General features: G+C 40.7%; 1 protein-coding gene across 3 annotated transcripts; it reads right to left on the bottom strand.

Annotated features, from left to right (window-relative positions):
* Window positions 1–11490: 11490 nt before the first annotated feature.
* PRELID3B (PRELI domain containing 3B) lies at window positions 11491–15346 on the bottom strand. 3 transcript variants are annotated; one of them, XM_075721022.1, is made up of 6 exons: window positions 15315–15346; window positions 14329–14497; window positions 13872–13961; window positions 13209–13279; window positions 12247–12349; window positions 11491–11645 (listed from the first exon to the last, which is right to left on the bottom strand). In XM_075721022.1, exons 1-6 carry the CDS (start codon window positions 15344–15346, stop codon window positions 11526–11528), a joined length of 585 nt encoding a protein of 194 aa, XP_075577137.1. In that variant the 3' UTR covers window positions 11491–11525. The 3 variants fall into 3 exon arrangements, with proteins under 3 accessions (XP_075577137.1, XP_075577138.1, XP_075577139.1); XM_075721023.1 differs by lacking the exon at window positions 15315–15346 and adding an exon at window positions 14818–14831; XM_075721024.1 differs by lacking the exon at window positions 13872–13961.
* Window positions 15347–15674: the final 328 nt, after the last annotated feature.

Here is a 15674-nt window from a genome sequence, read left to right as displayed (position 1 = left end):
TTTTATAACACAGACTCTTCAGTTTGGAGTTTTAATCCGTGTGTGGCCAAGCTGTGCTGTATTTAAGAGTTTTATCCCATTGGACATGATGGCTTGGCATGGAATTCTTTTGGATGTAACACCATTTATGCATACACCTGAAATTATATTCAGTCATTTGCTCTAAACAGATTGATAGAAGACAACATAGCAAACTAGAAGCTATCAATCATCTGTCAACATTTAATGGAAAACCAGACAATTTTCCATACATAATAAGCAACAAGTTAGGAGAAGGCTTGAATCGTGTTTGATAAGGAATCAATTTGGTCCTAATATAATGTTCATTTAAATAAATAGGACTAAGGATTTAAGGAGATTATGGTTTGGGTTTTTATTAAATCCTTGCACTTAAGTATGTATGCCTCTTTCTGTTCCTTCTGTCCAGAACCAAAACACATCACAAAATATGTAAGAACCCTGCAGAAGGTGTACAGGCGTTGAGGAAATGCTGGTGACTTTGGTCCTCTGCACAGCGGCCTTGTGTCTTTCTGCCAATTGTAGTATCTGCTGAAGTGCAAATCCCTGGAAATCACACAGTGATTTCGCATTACTACACAGCAATGTTTTCACTCACAGTGCATTTTCAAAGCACAGAGTAATTCTCAGCTTTAATAGAGATCTCACTTAGTCCAGAGCCATTGCAATTAACAATCCACACATCATAATGTCAGTATAGATCCACCAGAACAAAAAGAGCAATTAAAAGAGCAATTGTTCACCAGATATGTCAGAGTCTGTCTCCAGGATAGCATATGGAAGTAAGATAAGATTGCCTGTTACTGTAATTAGTAGGAACACCAACCAGGAAGAAAGAGTGGGAAGATGGAAAGAATTTTGTGTCCTTAATTGGCCTACTTAATCTCTCTACTGAGATTACTGAGGAAGACTCTAGCTAGTGCCAGTTGTGACGACATTTTGAAAGTGGACACTTTAGGATGCTATATTACACTAGTTCCTTCCATCTCGACCAATGATTTGTGGGATTTTTTTTTATAACTGCTATACAACTTCGCTCCTATTGAATTTCGGGCTTATTTCTAAAAATCCATGTATTACAATATTTCCTACTTAATTTTAAAGAAATAACTAGTATAAATGAGGCAGAAAATAAGTCTTATTTCATGCATTTATTTCCTTATTTGTTTTTGTGTGAGCCATTTTTCTCCTAATTTTGAGACATACATGGCATATTGGAGCAAAGCTTTCCAACTGGTAAAAATTAAATCAATTAAAAAATATTTCTTATGACTGGCAGCATTTTTAACACAGAAAGGGTGCCAGTGATATGATATCGAAACAAAACATATTTGTTTTCTAAAAACCCAACTATAACAATGATAAAAAAAAAGATGCGAGAAAGCACCAGAGATTTAAGGAAGCCCCTCTCTGCTACCTATGCAACATATTCGATGCGACCCAAGTAACTGCACTACTTACATGTATTGATAAAGGGCTGTTATATACAAATGCTGTTTTAGTGGTAACATCTGATGTTTTGATAGGTAAAATAATTAATGGTAAGATTATTTAAAGCCTCATGGGCAGCCCAGGCCACAAATATGGCTTGGCAGAAAAAAATTATGCTAGCAGAGATGGACATCTTTCTTCCAGCTACGTGTCCCTCTGTTCCCACCCTACACCTTCTCTGACTCCTGTCCCTACCCTTTGTCTCTCACCTGCTCTTTTTTCCCCAGTTCTCTTTTCCCACCACATCTCCTCTCACTGTACCTCCATGTGAAATGCCTCTGCCAGCAGTTCTGTGCAATGTACTCAGATTTAAATCCATAATGGAGATACACAACTTGGATGCAATTATTTGCACATTTAGCTCTATTTACTGTTTGTTGATCTTGAAAGATAAAAATTCAGCATGAATTAAAAAAGGTAAACCTTTGTGAGGGGGACCATGCTGAGACAGAATGAAAGTTAGATTAGTGACAGAAATTGTGCTCTACAAAAATTCCAGAATATATATTGATGTTTATGCAGCTGTAAACAAGGCACCATTATAGATTTGTACGACCTGTTTTCATGCCCAGTTCTGTTTGGATGCTAGGATATATTGTAAAGTGCTAAACTTTCCTCAGATAAGAACTTCCAGAAACAGAACTTAGGAAAGAGCACATAAAGGGGAAAGTTTAGAAAGGTATAGAGAGGTTGCAGAGAGAAAAAGAGGTGTGTTAAGAGTTAGGTGCAGAGATCAAGAGAAGCTGAAGCAGTGCGATTAGCAACATCCAGAAATGTGAGAGTGGATAGGTCTGGGGGAACTAAAGATGTGAGATTAGAAATGTCCAAAGAAACTGAGGAAGTGAGGGAAGAAGCATCCTGAAAGGTGTGATTGGAGACATCCAGAAAGGGTGTAGAGATGAGATTAGAAACATCCTCAGAGGTCGATGAGGATAATTCAGAGGAGCCCTGAAGCATGAAATAGTTAACATCGGTGAGATCTAGTGATTCCAAAGAGGTTGAGGAGGTGTGCTCTGAGACACCTAGGGAGGATGGAGGGATTGTACAGGAAAAGTCCAAGGAAGCTGAGGAGTTGTGACTGGAAACATCTAGGGAGGGTGAAGAAGTGAGACTGGAGAGGTCTAGAGAGGGTGAAGAAGTAGGACTGGAGAAATCTGGGGAGGGTATAGAGGTGAGACTTGAGAGATCTAAGGAGATTGAAGAACTGTCGCCAGAGAGATCCACAGAGCCTGATGAAGTGAGACTTGATAGGTCCAGTGAAATCGAAGAGGTGAAACTGGAGCACTCCCAGGAATCTGAAGAGGTGAGACTGGAGAGCTCTAAGGAGATTGAAGAGGAGGTACTGGAGAAGTCCGAAGAGGCTGAAGATGTGAGACTTGAAAGGTCCAGAGAAGATGAAGCAATGAGACTGGAGAAGTCAACAGAGGATGAAGAGCTCAGACTGGATAAATCCAAAGAATCTGAAAAGGGGATTTTAAAGAGTTCCAAGGAGGCTGAAGTCTTGACACTGGAGGGGTCCAGGGAGGCCAAAAAAGTGAGACCAAGTAGGTCCAGGTAGACTGAAGAGATGACACTGAAAAGCCAAGTAAATCCACAACATGACTGGTGTTAAATCAGAAGTATTTTAAACTAAAGATCTCTAATAACACGCCAAAACAGAACAAAAAGACATAATGAACCCAAATAATACTACTTTTGAAAATAACTAAGCATAAAGTTTTAATTTTTATGTCTCTTAGCAGTTTCTCTTATGAGGCAGAAAACTCTAGTAATAAGAGCTCACAGACTTATTTAGAATATTGCCCCTTCACAGAGGACCAGTACAGAATAATACGTACAGTAGCAGACTGTCTCCTGTCCTGGCATGTCCCTTCTTGTTCAACCAGATTTTAGCATCTATGGTAGCCTGACAGAGAATACCTTCCTGTCACATGCCATCTCCCTGTCCTGAAGGTCTGGAATGAAATAATAATGATGTAATAGAATGGAAATGAAAATGGGTCTGTTCTTCTTTTCCAGACACCATAGGCTATTCAGATACAAGCCTGCTTGCTGATTATGGAGAGAAATCTAAAAAAAATACACAGTTGTAAATGTCAACTACAAGTCAAACTGGGCCTCTGACTATAAAGGTATGAGGGTTTATTTCCTTTTGATTCATAACATCTGACTAAAAAATGTGGATCTTCCTGATGATGCCCACAAAAGTGGCAAAGAAAACAGTATTTTTCTCTGCAGTGTGTGCAGGATTCATTTTTGGAAGCTAGCAGTATGCTAAACTGATTCTGTGACTAAGAAATACACATTTCAGCAACGTCAGTTCTACTTGTTTTTCAGATAAAGAGAGGTCTTATTTTATTACTTTTATTTTGTACCTCTGGACATAGAACCTGTACTATAATAACATTAATTTTTAATTTGTGGTTAATTTCAGTTGTTTAATAAGAATATACTGAAGAGAAGTTCTGATAGAAGGCAGACATCTAATTAAAAAGGGAACAGTACAGCTTATATTTCAGTTCATAAAGGTGCATCTAATTATAGTGTGAGTAGATCAAGAGGCTGAGCTACAGCTGCCTTCTCTCATGTCAAGACTGTGCTGCAAAGCAGGGAGTAGTTGAAATCTGCTGTTGTCTTCCCAGACGCAGGCACAGGAATGCACATAAAGTTTTTCAGAGTCATCACAAAAGTGTTTTATGGACCAAAAAAGTCAAAGATACACACATACAGGAGGCTGCAGCTTCTCAGGTGAATACACCCACGCTTCGCCCGTGTTCTTACACAACTGATGTCCAGACGCGTGTATAATGGATTTAACATAATCACCATAGGTGGAACTCCTACTGAGGTCACCTCCTAACTGAAACACGTGTCTGCTGAACATGGACTGAAGTTGACAGGAGTGATGTCTTACTAGGCAAATATTAAAATTGTGGGGATTTAGCAGAACACAAAAATTACCCGACTGAAAAAAAAAGCTGCTTAGGTACCAATGATGAGACCTGAAATAGCGCTTGAATACACTTCATAGTTATTTGTAATGCATCTGTAGTTTTAGAGCCCATGCAACATGGTTGTAATTCTATCAAGAGTACATTGTTTCTAGATCAAAAGGCAAAACAAATGAATTTTTCTTAACGTGCATAATTTGTGATTACAAGTTTGCTTGCTGATCTGTATTCTTAACAAAACAATAAAAATAATTAACCCCTTAAAAAAACCCAAACTTGCTATTCAACAACACTATCATTTTGTGACTGACTCTCTCTTTCTTAAAAGAGTCTCAAGTGCATTGTATTGGGGAGAACAAATAATTGTACAAAAGGCAAATTACAATACAATAAAAAGCCAGTATCAACATGATTTCCAACAGACTCTAAATTCCATCACCCTTTCACTGTGTTCCTTCTGCCTTAATTTAAAATGGCAAAGTTACTGCACATTTTCCTATGAAATAACACTGCCAAGAAACATGGAATTATGGCCACTCTTGTATAAAATGTACAGGTCAGTGATAATGCTTCCTACCTTTGATAGCTGTGGATTTATCTCCTTTCTCTGCCTGTGTAAGCCATATTGGACTGTGCTGGTAAAGCTCTGCTGTTCTCTCTGCTGATGACCCTAATCTGTTCTGCAGCTACTGGAAATCATGCTATGCTGATGACAATACGGGTCATCTCCTATTAAATCGCCTCTTGTCTGAGTACAGCACTCAGCACAGAGCACTCGCAGAAAACATACTCCGAAATCAGCTCCAATCTTAAAATACAGTTGCAGTTCTGTGCTGTTTCCTATTACAGGACAGCATTTTGAAGGTTAGTTGATGAAGCAGATGAAGACATTAATTTTTAACTTTTGGACACCTGGATTCAAAGTAAAAATAATTTTGCAGTGTCATCCAAGTTCTCAGCTGTCCACTCTACAAAATCTAGCATAAATAGTCTCTGGAGGGACCCAGGAGCTGCAGAGCAGAATTCAGGTACACTCAAGTTTTAAGAATCTTGCGCATTACTTCCTGTTTTAATGTGTTTAATATCTTTGGTTAGCTATGTTACTTTTTAAATGTTATGATAAAATAGCATGGTAATGCAAAACATTCTGTCCACAGTTGATGATGATATTAAATAAAGGTTTTAAAAACACCTAGGTGAGCTCAGTGGCTGGAGCCTGTTCTCAGACATTTTTAAGTCTCATAGGTGCTTACGCTTCTATGAAAGACAAGGGTGACAGGATCCTAGGTAAATAAGGGCCATTATTGCATCTCACTTTGCAGACAGGGAAGTAACATCATCTGTGCAGTAGCACCCTGCTTCCATTTGGTCTGTCTAGTCTTTCACAGGAAAAGCAGGGCAATTGCATAGCTTGCTGAACGTCCCTCAAAACTGGCAGTTATAAGCAGAGAAAATAAGACTGTGTAGAGTATTGGGCTAAGAAGGTTAAGTGCTTCTAGTACTTCAGCTAGATCATTCAGAATATGACATGACTATAAAATATAAATAAACTCCAAGTATGGCTTCTGATACACAATTCCTTACTTCCAATTTCACAACATACCTCCTAGATTTTGTTGCAGCTGCCATATGTAAATGAGTTTAAGTCTAGATAAACCAAAGCAGTTCTGTCACAGGTAAATAATATCTACATAGTCCCACCCACCTCCACCCCCCCTTAACAAGTACTCACCCAAATTATGCTACTTGCCATATTATAAAACAGGTTTCTTACCAGAGTATCCACAAAGTTGAACAGGCTCTAGGAATATTGAAGTTCACAGCAGGGGCAATTGTTTAATTTAATTTGGTGTAAAAAGGATTGGGTACATGATTAGGAAAATATTTACTACGTATGTTATTAATTTTATTATATTCTAGCTGATATATTCAGCTAGATTATATATATATTAAGTATAATATATATATATATATAAGTAGCTGATACTATTTTTTTAGTTTGGTGTTTTTAAACTTTTTGATTAAAGGACTATCAAACCTTTCTGGAGAAAAATAAAATGTAAAAAAGCCATCTTGCATTGAATTTCTTGTGATATGTGTGTCTGAGAAGAATGACTTTAACTTAACCATGTAACTGTTTTACAAATCTTTTTTCTGTTATAACATACATTGTTTACAGCATCAAATACTCTTTCTAGTAGATGCAATATGAAATTATTGTAATAGACATTGCAGAGGCAATATAATTTCAGCCTACCTAATAGCTTCCTATAGATAAGGAGATCCTCCATTTCTCCTCTTTCAGTGTGTCTCACCTCGCTGCTGGCTGCATAAAGATCTTATCACTTCTCATATTCATGTTTTTTTGGCTCAACAAGTTGACTTAGCTCAACAAAGGGTGTGAAGACCACTGTCTTCAGCGCAAGGGAAGAAGTAGGACAGCACAGCCAGGAACAAGGCGGCGGGCGGGCAGACAGACACAGGACTCTTTCACTGAAGGTAAGTAGTTAATGCAGCTTAGTTGTAACATGTAACCTCACCTTTAGAATAATTCAGTTTCATGGCAACATAGAAAGCAAAGCTATCAAATTATTTGAGAAAGAAATGAGTGGATCCTGTGCAAGTGAAAGAACAACCTTCATCTTGAGAACTGGAAGGATTCTAAAATGACTCAGTTCTTTCACACAAGCTCTCTTTAACGGTACTCTTCAGTTCTATAAATGTGAACCTCAACAGGATGCTGATCTTGCCTTTGAACCAACTATCTGTCAGTGCCAAGGGGCTTTGCAAGGTTGCAGTCATTAGACACTGGGTGCTTAGTTTTACCGTATATGACATTTATTGGAAATATGCTAGAATGTACAGTTTAACTGCAAATATAGACCACAAAAGACAGATCAGCATTGTTGTAGGAAATGGTGGTTAAAGTTTTTTCCGTTTTTTTTCCAAAACAAACAACTGGTTCACCTATAATTTACTGCTATATGACTGAACAGGTGCTGACACCCATTGTCAGCCAGAAGAAATACTTCTCAGGTAAATTAAGCCTTTTTAAAAGTACTTTGTTTCTATTGCTGACTGAAGAAAGTGATATTATTTTAGTGTTCATATAGACACAAGTTGTTTCAGTGTCACAGTAAATTTAGGATTTTGCTTTCTTCTGTGGTAGCAGCTTTCATAATTTCAGATTGTCAAAAGCAGTACCTTGCAGAACACGAGAGTAGCAGGCAGTTAGCAAGGTGCACAAACACAAGTCTTTAACAAGTTTATAGTGCAGATGGGTACATGGAAGCTAGACACCTACACACCACTGAAAAAATTTAAAACCTTATAGATCTGTTCTTCTTAGAATGCCTTGCAGTTAATGTAAAACAAGCTAATCCATTATAGTGCTGCTTTAGCCATCCCAAACCTGTTTAAATCAAGAAGCAAAGGACAAGGTGAGTGTAATTTACAGTAAAAAAAATCTTTACTAAGCTAACACCAAAATCCCACCACCTGCATGGCTAATTCTTGTATCAAACCTGAGGAAAAGTAATTTTTGCATTCTTTATGTCAACTTTTAGATACAAATCAGGTAATCCGTTTCATTCAGAAGAATCTTTCCATAGGCATATGGCCATGTCCATACAAATATTTGAGAGTTCAGGAGCACTGTTTCCGTTAGAACCAGCAGATGATGCAAGTGTTCAGTCTCAACGGAAGAGGGCATTAAGCTTGCCAAGGCCTCAAACTTCCAGCTACTGCAATTTAAACTTCTGGCTTTAAATTAACGGTAATAGCATTTCTGGATGCAACTTGCTTTAGAAGGATGCTTTGGAGACTTGTAGCATGTCCCTCCTCCTGGCAGACATCCTTAGTAGCCGTGTTGAGTACTTAAGGGTCACAGGAACATGAGAAGGTCATCCAAAATAATTAAGACAATGAACGGCAAGGAAACCTAATGATTTATTACTGAAAACTTCGGAAGCTGAGCAGTGAGAACAGAAGATTTAACAACGCCATCTTAAAATATTCTCCAGGGCATCGAGCTTTGGATCTAAAGCTTCCTCACTTCTGTTCCATTTCTCAGCAAAGTTATATGGGTGAGTTTGAAGCTTTACTGATTTAAAAGCCTAGATCTGCAGATAAGGTAAAACATGAATCCATCTAGGCAAGCCGAAGCAGGTAGGGATCCACCAGAGACCACACCACCAATTTGTTCACATCACATTCCTCCACCTCTGCCCCTTCTGTCCCCCTCCCCTCTCCCTTTTTTCTTTCTTCCTGGTCCTTTAGTTTTGCCCCTCCAGCTCCTTTCTCTTACCCACTTCCTCTATTCCTTCCAACCACCAGAACACACAGCTTCGCTGCGCTACCTCAGGTCACGCTCACTGCAGTATCTGTGCATTCATCCATTGCACCCTACATTCATCGCAGCATTGCCAGCCATGACACAGCCCTGCAGTGCCCGCTGAAGCTGATCCACAGGGAACATGACTTGCTGAAGTGGCTAGCGAAGGAACTACGTACGCATAGCGAGCACAGGACAGGTATCTGCTTCCTTCTCCTGCGATGGGACAGCACCTACTTTGTAACTGCTGCACACACAGCCCCCTACGCCCCATCAAGCAAAGCTTCTTTAGGTGCAGTCTGCTATTGTGAGAGTTGTGGGTAAACAGGCAAGCTGTTACATGGCTGTAGGGACCCAAACATTTTGTTCTCTTCTGCTTTTAACGATGGCGAACACTAGATTCCACGTGCAGAGACGCATTCCTTAACAGGTAAATGGTAGCAACAAATCTCAGTCCAAGTAGACTGAAAATCTTTCCACAGGATCTAGCAAACTGCAAAATCTGGTCACTAGTTAATGTGTCAGATTTGCAGAAAAGCAGCAAAAAAGACCACAGCAGCTGTAAGTGTGCATTTTACGATACGCATTTTAGTAAAAGAAGCTGTTAACTCCAGAGTATTTCTTCACCTTCACCCTCCTCATTTTAGGTTACCCACATAGCAGTTAAAGCCAAATAGATCAGAAAGTTTCAGGAAGTGGCCAGAACTCAGATAAAATTTTATTTGAAAAGCGCCACATACAGAAAGCCATATGCCCTGACAGAATGAGAATACAGGCATATAAATAAAATAGAACAAAGAAAATCATGATCTTTCAAGAAGTTGTTGAATGCTTGCAAAAAGTAAAGTTTTTTTTCAGTGCAAGGGCAAACTGTGAGTTCATACTACAGTCCTTAGTGCAGAAAAATTAGGAAAATAAAAATTGACAGGTGATGCTAATGGCTAAACAAGCATTTAAAATCAGTTTCAAGCATTGCATTTTCATCAGAAATGATGGTACAGTTTTGCAGAAGTTTCACATACACCTTAGATTGAAATGCTATTTCAGTTGTAATAACGTCCTGTAAAAGCATGGCAAATCTCAATGATTTCAATTTTTTAAGATCGTCTCAAACCATTTCTTTTTAGAAAAATATTTAGAATAGTTAAATTTTTAGAAGTTATACATATACCTGTTTTTTTCCCCTAAACAAATCTTACAGAAGGTTGTGTTCCCATGTGTTTACCACTTCAAATAAGCTCTGGTTCTCTACATAGCAAACATTATTCAATCGGCAATTCTGCTGTGACAGAAATTGCATGCGATGTAAAATGTGCTGGAACAGGTGACATTACAGTTCTTAAAGGCTAAGAGAGAGTCTTGAAATTACTTGTAAGCTTAGAATCAAAATTCCAGGAAAAGCCTCTGGCACCAAAATACAAGCATCAGCTCATTAAGGGCTGCGTCCTCCCATTTTTCCTTCACGCTGAAGGAGTCTCCCGGGACAGAGAGCCTCTGCTGAAGCCAGCAGGACTCCAGGAGGCTGGTATACTATGTAGGGCAGGACGTCAAGGTCCGACTGTTACGTCCCACAGCTAATGGCTGGTGACAGTACCAGGAATCTACAGCGAGTACCAAGAAACAAACACAAACTGTAGAAAACTTTTTATTCTCAAGGTTTTCATTTAAAGAGCTTTGTATTGTCAGCAAAGTAGTTCAAAAGGTGAAGGACCTTCTGGAACTTAGAATGCTACGTTTAAATTAAAGGACAACACAACATTCAGTTGATGTAACAGGTTATTTTTGGAGCACGATCAAGTTAATGAGTGTGTCGTTAACATTCTTTAATATCACTTTCTCCTATGTTTAGGAATCTCTTTAGCCAACTTCCCAAAGGTTTTATTAGTCCTTTAAGTGGTTCTTTGAAATTTTCAAGTGAACACCTACTATTCTTAGATGCCCTAGCAGCTTGCAAATTTTAAGGCTCTATGCTTATTGTACCCCTTTATTTAATGTCCTTTTAGAAATGGAGATATTTATTGTAGAAGTTTAAGATAATTTTTTATTTTAAGTTACTGCACGCCCAGCTCATTAATGTTGCATTTAGGAACAGAATTTAGGTCTTAGTAGAGAAGAGACACTTTGTACATTTTACCTATATTGACTGAAAAACAATTGGAGTACCATGTTAGCTCAACCAGTCAAACAAGTTAAAAAGCTTATAAAAAAATATTTTGTACGTTCTTTTGTATTTCAAACATCAAGTAATAAACTTTCTATTAAACCAAGTTGCATCGCACAACTATCAAAAATTAACAAACAGAACAATGCTGGAACAAACCATTCTGCTTAATTTTGGGCTTGGTCCCAAAAGAGGTAGTCCATAAGTCACACAAAAATAAAAATTCCACAGAAGTTAACCTAACATGCCAGTCTCCTCCACCATATGCAGCCTCATCGCTAAATGAGGCTACTTCATATCTGAAAACATAAGTTAGTGTTCATGTAAATACAAGAACTACACTTGAAAATTATTTCTTCATCTGTAACTGTAATTCGGTCCAGCTGAACCAATATGTTAACTAGGCTTTGTGCATCAGCCTTGTTAGTAAGAATTCAGCTTTTCTCCAAATTAAATATGAAACATGCCTAATACACAGGTATGCCTTTAAATAACAAAGGATACATGTGTTTAGGTTTGGAGAGAAGCTTCAGATCGTTAAACCTCGTTAGTAATACAGGTATATTTACTATCATTTCTCTACAAATGCTGCTGCTGCCATCGAATTCCTCATGGTTCCTCTTGCTGAAGCTGTGAACTCTTCGATTTCAGCATTAAGTCTATTAATTACCCATTCCAGTGCTTCACGGCCCTACAGTTAAAGAAAAGTTTGTCAGCGTATAAAATCTTAGCAAATAAGTAAATAGGTTAAACCCTGCCTTACTGAAAATGACTGAAGACACAACAGTTGAAAAAGGAAGAAAAGGTACAGAAATACGTGCCTCTGACATTTACTTCAATTACCAGAGCACTGCAGGAACATGTACTGCCTTACGTTTCACAAAAAAAATCCTTATGTCAGCAGCGCTGACGTTACGAACCACAAAACTCCCACGTAACTACTCCAGATCTGTCTGGATGTCTATCCTTTTTCAATAGCAAAAACTAATAGACGGCATCAAGAGGGCAGCAAAAGAGCGACAGTGCCAGACTGCTAAGTGAGTGGAGATGTTTTTCCAGTGAAGATTCAGAGAGCTTTGCCAATAGTAATTAATTCTCTCCATTCAGAAGAGGAAAAAAAAAGGGGGGGAAGTTCAGCAAGCTGAGCATTCAGTCTCTACAGTAAAGGCAGGAGAACTATGCAGACCCTTCGTAAGATTGTTGACAAAGCCAAGAAGTAAAATAGAGAGGTTTTTTTATTCCCTTTGTCATTTAGTCAGTGGTCAAACATTTTACACAAGGTTCATACTTACTTTATTAGCATTGGAGGAAATTGTGTTTGCCATTAGCCCTTCTAGGTAACTGCTGAGACTGACACCTTTTACTGATATTATTGCTTCTTGTGTCAAAATGGTTCTGAAACAGAGAGCAGGAGACGGAATTATTCTGAATAGTTTAAAAAGAACGCATTGCTGAAAGAAACCCGCTCCTCCTTAACGCGTACATTCCCTCATCAGCTTCATTGTGTAACACAGAACTTCTTGCCCCATAAACACAACCCACTTCCACTGTGCTTAACTGCTTTATGCTTCTACTCACAAAATAAAAACCAAGAGTCCCTGCTAAGGCCAAGTGTCCCTTTGCGGCACTCAACTATCTCCATCTTTAGCAGCAGCAAGTTAAGAGTGGAAACAGCAGATTTGGAGTGCAGGTATACTGGGAAAACAGTATTAAGACATGCCCTTCCACAACATGGACTTAACATTTCTGACTGTCATGAGAAGAAAACCTGTTATGTTAGAATCCCTAGAAAGATGCTTCAGAATTATCACTAGTTCCAGGAGTACAGACTCAGCAAGCCCTAAAGTTGCCTTAAAAAACCCCCAAACAAGCCAAACATGAAAACCCAAACCTCCAAAATTATAGACTAAAGGTAGATAAGTGTGCCTCTGTGCTCAGGCTGAAGAAGAAATTGGAAATAAGGGGCTGATAACTGAACACATGTACAAACTCAGCTACAGATCCAACACAGGACAACTCCCTGAAAGAGCTGGTCTGAACTGGACTTCATCACAGCATGACAGTAAGCTTCCCAGTAGTGCTCTGCAGAAGCAGTGTCACTAGAGAAAACGACAGGCCGTTTAATTGTTTTTTAAACAAGTTACCATAACCAAGGTGATGTAAACCTCATCTTCTGCTCAAGGGACACCATGGGAATTTTCAAAGCCAAAGTCTGCACTAATGCAGGGCAATTTCAGAACAAAGAGGTACTTACTTGTCCGGTTCGTGAGGGTGTGGTTTATAGACAAGCCTCTCATCTACTGACACTAGATTTGTAAATGAAATCTGTAGAATATAAGACAAGATCACTCCTTGATAAATATATTAAAGGAATGTAGTAAATAAACTTGCAGATTCAAAACTAATGCTTATATCAGATTTAAACATTATACTTTTCCTGCAAGTATTAGGGATGTAGAACAAGATAGAGAAATCTCCAAGTTCAGCATTTGCTGATCTAGTTATCTTTCCGTAAGTTTTTGGATCATTTACCAATATACACTACCACAGTTATAAGAACATTCCAACAGTGGGGTCAGACAGATGGAGTAGTACAAAGAGCAAAACGTTACACGATTAGGAAGTGGTGACAGTGTACACCAAATGGCTTTAAAAAGTTTTTTCTTAACTTTCTTAACCCCCTGCCCCAAAACTACTCCTGTCCTGCTCATCAGTACGGTCAGATGCTTCGGTCCTGACAAGTTCCAAAAACCTAGTAGCTCCTTTCTGAAAAACAGAACCGGTCAACTGTAAACACATTACTTGAACCTTTAACTTGTATTGTTCTCATGCAATTTTCAAGATTTTTTTTTCCCAAATTTACAGGAAATTATTATAATCTGTAATCTATTTCAATTGCATAAAACCAGCTACTTACATTACTGGATTTAAGCTCCATTGTTTTTTTCACTGGGTCAACAACAGAGTGTTCCTGAACATATGTCTTTGTTCTGCACGTGCCAATGAGCTAGAAAAGAGGCAAACATATATGGAATTAATTATGCTAACCAACTGCAGTTTTTTTAGTGGCTTTAAATATGTAAGTAGTGGTTCTTGCCTTGAACAGACATCAAGACAACAGAATTAGGGTTTAGTTTAAAATAGAACTATTCAGTTGAGGTAGATCTCATTTTTAAGATGGAAGCAATTTAAGATCTAGGCAATTTTTGGCTATCAATTAGTCACTATGTGTACTGCTGTCGAGCTTTCCCAATATATAAATGCTTTTTTTAAACCATTAAAGTTATGAAATGATACACGTCTATTACAACACCTGGTTCACAACCTTCCCCTCCCTCCGCCACCTTTTTCAGGCTCTGCACTACGATACATACGGACTTCACAATGGAGGGTATTCCCCATTCGGTGCTGAGGAGCCTGTGGCTGTGCAGCTTCCCACTGGGGTCCACGTGTCTGTCCAGGACATCGACGCCAACCACGCTGGGGTTCATGGGATTTGGGTATTTCTGCATGGCAGCCGTTGTTACCGTTTCCCAAGGGTGACTGCCAAAACAGAATCAAGACACAAAGTTGTACACCTTTGTTTTTTAACAGGATTTCTATTAAAACTGATCAATCGATTTATGTTTTTAAAAGCAGTTTGATTTCCAGTTCTCAACCCTACAAATACCCTTCCCTAGAGCAAAACATCTGTTTTGTGGATCGGACAGCGGTACACGCAAGTTACACATATGATACACGTGATTAACCAGGACTCCGGAGCTCAACTGTCTTATGTCTTACAGTTCCGTAAGAGCGTTTTCCCTGTGACATAATGCTGAAAAACTGCAATTTTTTTCCAGGTTTCAGTAATACCAACTTACTAAGCTGTTACTTTCCTCCCACAAGTACGTCTTTTGGATTACTTTTCACCATAGGTGTTTGGGAGCACTTGACCCCGACGACACGTCGCCACTCCCGACGCTTTGCTCGGCCCTACCCCTGGAAGGCGAGATAGCCCCGCACACGGCCGGCACGGCGCTGCGCCGGTACGGCTCCCGGTCGGGGCGGTCCGTGCCTTCCACGGCCTCAGCGGCGGCGGAGGGCAGTCCCCGCACCGGAGCCGGCAGCCGGCTGGGTGCTGCGCCCGCCGCGCCCCGCCGCCCGGCGAGCGGCTTCCCCCGGCGAGTGACCCGGGGCGGCGAGGACGCGCAGGGGCAAGGTCACCGGAGGCGAGCGGGCCGCGGCGGCCGGGGCGCAGCTGCGGCGCCGGGCCGGCCCGGGGGGCAGAGGGCTCAGAGGCGGCGGAGCCTCCTCGCACCCCCGGGGCAGCGGCTGCCCTCGGCGGGGCCAGCCCCGCTTCCCCCCGCACCGTACTTACTCGAAGACGTGCTCCGAGGTCCAGATCTTCATGGCGGGGCGGGGATGGGGCCGGGGCGGCACCGGCTCCGCGCTCTCCGGACGGCCCTGCCGCTCCGGCACCCGCAGGGCCTGGCACCGCCGCCGCGCCTGGGCAGCGAGGAGCGGGCGCGACCGTGACCGTGGCCGTGGCCGTGCCGGCGAGCGCCGAACGATGTCCTCCAATCGCCGCGCGGCGCCGCCGTGACGTCAGAGGTCACGTACGGCGTGGCAGTCACGCAGAGGGCGGGCCCTGCACCGCCCTGCCCGAGCCGCGGGGGGTGTGCCACGCGCCCGCCGGCCGGCCCGGCCGCGCTCAGTGCGCCTGCGCGCGGCGGGGCCG

The sequence above is a fragment of the Pelecanus crispus genome, chromosome 14 (assembly GCF_030463565.1).
Source record: "Pelecanus crispus isolate bPelCri1 chromosome 14, bPelCri1.pri, whole genome shotgun sequence".
In the NCBI taxonomy this organism is placed as follows: Eukaryota; Metazoa; Chordata; class Aves; order Pelecaniformes; family Pelecanidae; genus Pelecanus; species Pelecanus crispus.
The sequence above is the reverse complement of the archived record's forward strand: the minus strand, read 5'-3'. Positions and strand labels throughout refer to the sequence as shown.

Excerpts from the sequence above, each read along its gene's own strand:
- PRELID3B (XM_075721022.1), bottom strand. The coding sequence starts at position 15,346 with ATGAAGATCTGGACCTCGGAGCACGTCTTCGA. Across the intron at positions 14,498-15,314 it reads ACCTCGGAGCACGTCTTCGA|TCACCCTTGGGAAACGGTAA; the intron begins GTAAGTACGGTG and ends CTGTTTTGGCAG. Across the intron at positions 13,280-13,871 it reads TGGAGCTTAAATCCAGTAAT|ATTTCATTTACAAATCTAGT; the intron begins GTAAGTAGCTGG and ends TATATTCTACAG.